Source organism: Phanerochaete carnosa (genome assembly GCF_000300595.1).
Source record: "Phanerochaete carnosa HHB-10118-sp unplaced genomic scaffold PHACAscaffold_11, whole genome shotgun sequence".
NCBI lineage: Eukaryota > Fungi > Basidiomycota > Agaricomycetes > Polyporales > Phanerochaetaceae > Phanerochaete > Phanerochaete carnosa.
The window spans coordinates 505598-509501 of NW_006767638.1; the positions used below are offsets into that span (position 1 = coordinate 505598).

Consider the following 3904-nt stretch of genomic DNA (forward strand, 5'->3'; position numbering starts at 1 on the left):
GACTGTGGATAGTCGAGAAAGAGGAGCGTCCCGCCATCAGCAGCACCCGAAGCTCGAGCGCCAACTTGGTGGCGAGCCCGGTCTCCCGGTCTCTCAGACTGTCTGCTGCGTGACGTGGTACACCTAACTTGATAACTTTACAAGCTATGTATATCGCCACGGCGGCTCGGTAGGCCATATAAAGAATTCCAAAGATACCTTTCCCATTGAGTAGAACATAGAAGAATTATATCCAGACCCCTATATAAGTACGTGGTATTAATGTGGCGGGATAAGCAGTAGTGGTCAGATCCGATGTAGATGAAACGTGAGGGTGTCATAACATGTCATGAACCGAGCATCTAGAAAACGTGAGTAGTCGCGTATTAATGGATGTCGAGGTAGGCAGGCGCCTAGTATGCGCAGTACGCGACGCAGAGCAGTGGGAAGCCGGCGTAGAGCCCGACCCAGAAGACGATGTTCCCGAGGAGCCTGTTCCGCTTGATCGCGGGCATGCGTCCAACCGCGATGAGCGGGATCTGCGCGAGCTGCATCGTGAAGAGGTACAACCTGCGCACGCACATCAATCCATGAGCACCTCCCAGGAGAAAAAACGCGCGCAAGGCGAAGAAGAAAAAACACGCACCGGAGCTTCTTCGTGACGACGGCCATGACGAGCTCGTGCACGACGGCGCTGAGGAGGAAGGTGAAGAACATCGCCGAGCTGCGCGAGAGCTTGTACGAGCTCATCGACGACGCGTACACGTGCCGGAGCAGGAACATGTGCACGGGCCGGTTCCACTTGCGGGAGAACTCGTCCCACGAGGTCGCGTTCCACCAGTCCTCGTAAAACTGCCGGTCCGCAAAGCGCGACAGCTCTGCGAGGCCGTTGCAGATGCACTCTGCGCGCGTGTGTCAACAACGAGCTTATAAAAATGGGCTGGGGCGCCTCACCGAAAATAAGGTAGAATAGCAGGAGGTACGCGATCATGAACGGGAGCGCGAGGTCGAGCAGCGAGCGCAGGAAGGACTGGTCCTTGGTCGGCGTGAGCGGGAAGATGAAGTTCTCGGTGACGGTGTAGAGGAGCGCGAACGTGCCGAACGTCGCCACCGTCTTCTCGAACACGTACAGCGGCCGGATCCGGTCCGTGCGCGGGTACTCGAGCTCGTACACGAGCGTCGGGATGCACATGTACGATGCAAAGTTCCGGAGCGTGATGTTGTGCGGCCAGCGCACGTACTCGGGGCCCGTGCTCACCAGCTCCGAGTCGAGCTCCGAGTACTCGCGCGCGAGGGAGGCGATCGACTCGTCCGGGTGGTCCGCGAGCGGGTGCGCCGCGGGCTTGAGCACGTCCGCGGGGCTCAGGACGCGGTTGCCGGTCGTCATGATCTGCTCGGGGTTCGTGCTCGACGCGGGCGCGAGCGGCGCTGGCGCCTTGGCCTTGAACGTGGTGTTGGCGCGCTTCCGCAGCATCGGTGCGGCCGCCTTGTCGAAGATGCCGGCGGGCGAAGCGGTGACCGGGCCGTCGTTCGTTGGAGCGTCATCCACGATGCCCCGCGACCCGCGCTCGCGCTCGCGCCGGTTGGACTCGGCAGCGGCAACGGCATCGTCCCAGCCGCCGACCTTGTCGGTGGCATGACGTAATCGCTCCATGACGCCTTGGGCGTGTTGGTTCACTTGAGACAGGTAGCCGTTGATGTTCATGTATGAGTGCATCTTCATCATCATGGCGAGGGTGTGGAGTGTGAAGTAGCCCGACTGCACCCAGGGCCATTGCCTGTGGAGATGTCAGTGGATGGCAGGTTAGATCAGATGAAGCGCCTTGCCTGTAGAAAGCCCATGTGATGGAAGTGGCAAGAACGAAGGACTGCCAGACGTATTGGATGGCTATGCCAGTGTCATAGTACTTGGGCCATCCTTTTGAGATTGCCTTGGCGAACGGGACGCACAGACCGGTGCTGAAAACGAGGACGGCATCGCTGAGCAGGAGGGTGAAGGTGTCTGCGGAGAACATGTGCTTCATGGCAAAATCGAGTGAGACAACCTTGCCGCTGGTTTCAAGGCTGCGGACAAACGTCCCCACGGCGACGAGGAACATGGAGATCCAGAAGAGGGTGAAGAAGCCCTGGTACGAGTGTCAGTGCGCGTCACGCGTCGCAAACGGTTGCTACGCACCCTGAACTCGTTCGTGAAAGACTTTTCGTTGGAGATGTCAAAGGCAGACTTGCGGGGCGAGAAGGAGACCATGGCCCTCAGCTTCTTGGAGCCGCCCGAGCGCATCGGCTTGGAGACATAGATGGTGCCCTGTGAGGTCTCTATGCCGCCGCTGGGGGTGCGAGTGTGGCCGGGCTTGTGGCTGGCGGTTGGGGGGTCTATGACCTCGAGGATGGCGGTCGTGAACTGCGTCCTGGAGGAGAAGGATGGTGTCAGTGTCGGGCGGGAATGAGGGTTTTGGCGGACGGACTCTGATGCGCTCATTTTGTCGAGATCGATGTCATCCAGGTGGACGTGGATGGTCGGGGGTAGGTCGGCGAAGTCTTCGTCGCTGGACATGGTGAGTTATATAGGGTCTCCTGATTTAGTCAGGAAATGGGGCTGGGGAGGAGAAAGACAGAGAGACACGAGCCGGAAGCAGAAAGCCGCCCGAGGGAGAATTCCGCTGTCACGTAACCGGGGTTGACACATGCTCGCTTTTGGGGCGGCTGCTGTTGCGACGTGCGGTAGCCTTGTGGCGCGGTGATCGCCGGGGTCAGGGCGGGACCCCGACCGCCCTCGGGTCCCGTCGCGCACCGGCGGGTTGCTTACGCGAGCTAGCCCCAACCATTCACCATGGACCAGGCGAGTCCCACCCGCGACCGACCCCTGTGACCCGCCACGCTGACACGATCCACCCCAGGACTCGTTTCGCCAACTCCTTCAGGCCCCCAAGCCCGGCTCCGGCTCGTCGCGCGTCCGGAAAACCAATCTTGTCCCGCCTCCGTCAGCACACGGCAAGAAGGCCAAGACGTAAAGCATCCCCGTCCCCCTGTTTCCTTATGGTCATTCGCTTGACATAACCCGTCTGTCAGAAAGAACGCGGACCCGAGCCAACCCGCCTTCAAGCCCCGAACCGTGCACAAGCTTGATCATCAGTACCGTGACAGGGCTGACGAGCGACGCCAGGGACGAGCACACGACTATGCCCAAGTGGAGGCTTTGGCAGAGGACTTTGAGAAGCGGAACGCAGACGAGGACCCGGAAACGGTGCGTTGTCACCACTTTCCCTTGCTATTCATATCGCCCCCCAACGGTATTGTTCAATGCGTCCCAAAATTAGCTCGAGGAGCAACGCAGGTTCCTTGGCGGCGACAGCGAGCACACCGTGCTCGTCAAGGGCCTCGACTATGCCCTCCTAGAACAGAACAAGGCCCGCCTCGCCGCAGAGCCCACCGGTGGCGACGACGAGCTCGAGCAGGCATTCGCCGAGGCTGCGTCCTCCTCCCACCATGTCCCCCAGAAACGCACGCGCGCAGACATCGTCCGAGAGCTGAAGAACAAGCGCCTCAAAGGCGAGCCTGCGTCCGGGGAGCCCGGTACACCCGCCGGCCCAGACGTCCCGATCGACGACGCCAGGGGGTCGGGCAACTTCAAGCCCATCGGGTTCAAACCCATCGGCGCGGACGCGAAGCCGAAGAAGAAAAAGAAGGCCAACGAGGGAGGAGAGAAAGACGGCGCTCCGAAGAAGAAGAGAAGGAAGGCCGCCGACGACCACGACGGCGACGGCCCGCCAGGCGAAGCCGCACCAAAACTGCCGCCGACAGCGGCTGAACGCGCGCCCGCCGCCGCGCCCTCAAAGCTGGCGCCATTAGAGCCCACAGACGATGCCGACGACGACGACGACGACGACGACGACGACGACGACGACGACGACGACGACGACGACGA

At 61.0% G+C, this 3904-nt stretch overlaps 2 protein-coding genes across 2 annotated transcripts in view; one reads left to right on the plus strand and one right to left on the minus strand.

Annotated features, from left to right (window-relative positions):
• Positions 1–116: 116 nt before the first annotated feature.
• On the minus strand, positions 117–2652 carry PHACADRAFT_178226 (uncharacterized protein). The gene is made up of 6 exons (XM_007400698.1): positions 2360–2652; positions 2156–2284; positions 1807–2105; positions 934–1757; positions 626–881; positions 117–549 (listed from the first exon to the last, which is right to left on the minus strand). Exons 1-6 carry the CDS (start codon positions 2531–2533, stop codon positions 393–395), a joined length of 1839 nt encoding a protein of 612 aa, XP_007400760.1. The 5' UTR covers positions 2534–2652; the 3' UTR covers positions 117–392.
• A 131-nt stretch (positions 2653–2783) lies between these two features.
• PHACADRAFT_188063 (uncharacterized protein) overlaps positions 2784–3904 on the plus strand; it is a 3046-nt gene continuing 1925 nt past the window's right edge. Inside the window, exons 1-3 of the mRNA XM_007400699.1 lie at positions 2784–2844; positions 3049–3223; positions 3297–3619. Of these exons, the coding sequence (XP_007400761.1) occupies positions 2810–2844; positions 3049–3223; positions 3297–3619 (533 nt within the window). The 5' untranslated portion in view covers positions 2784–2809. The remainder of the gene's footprint in view (positions 2845–3048; positions 3224–3296; positions 3620–3904) is intronic.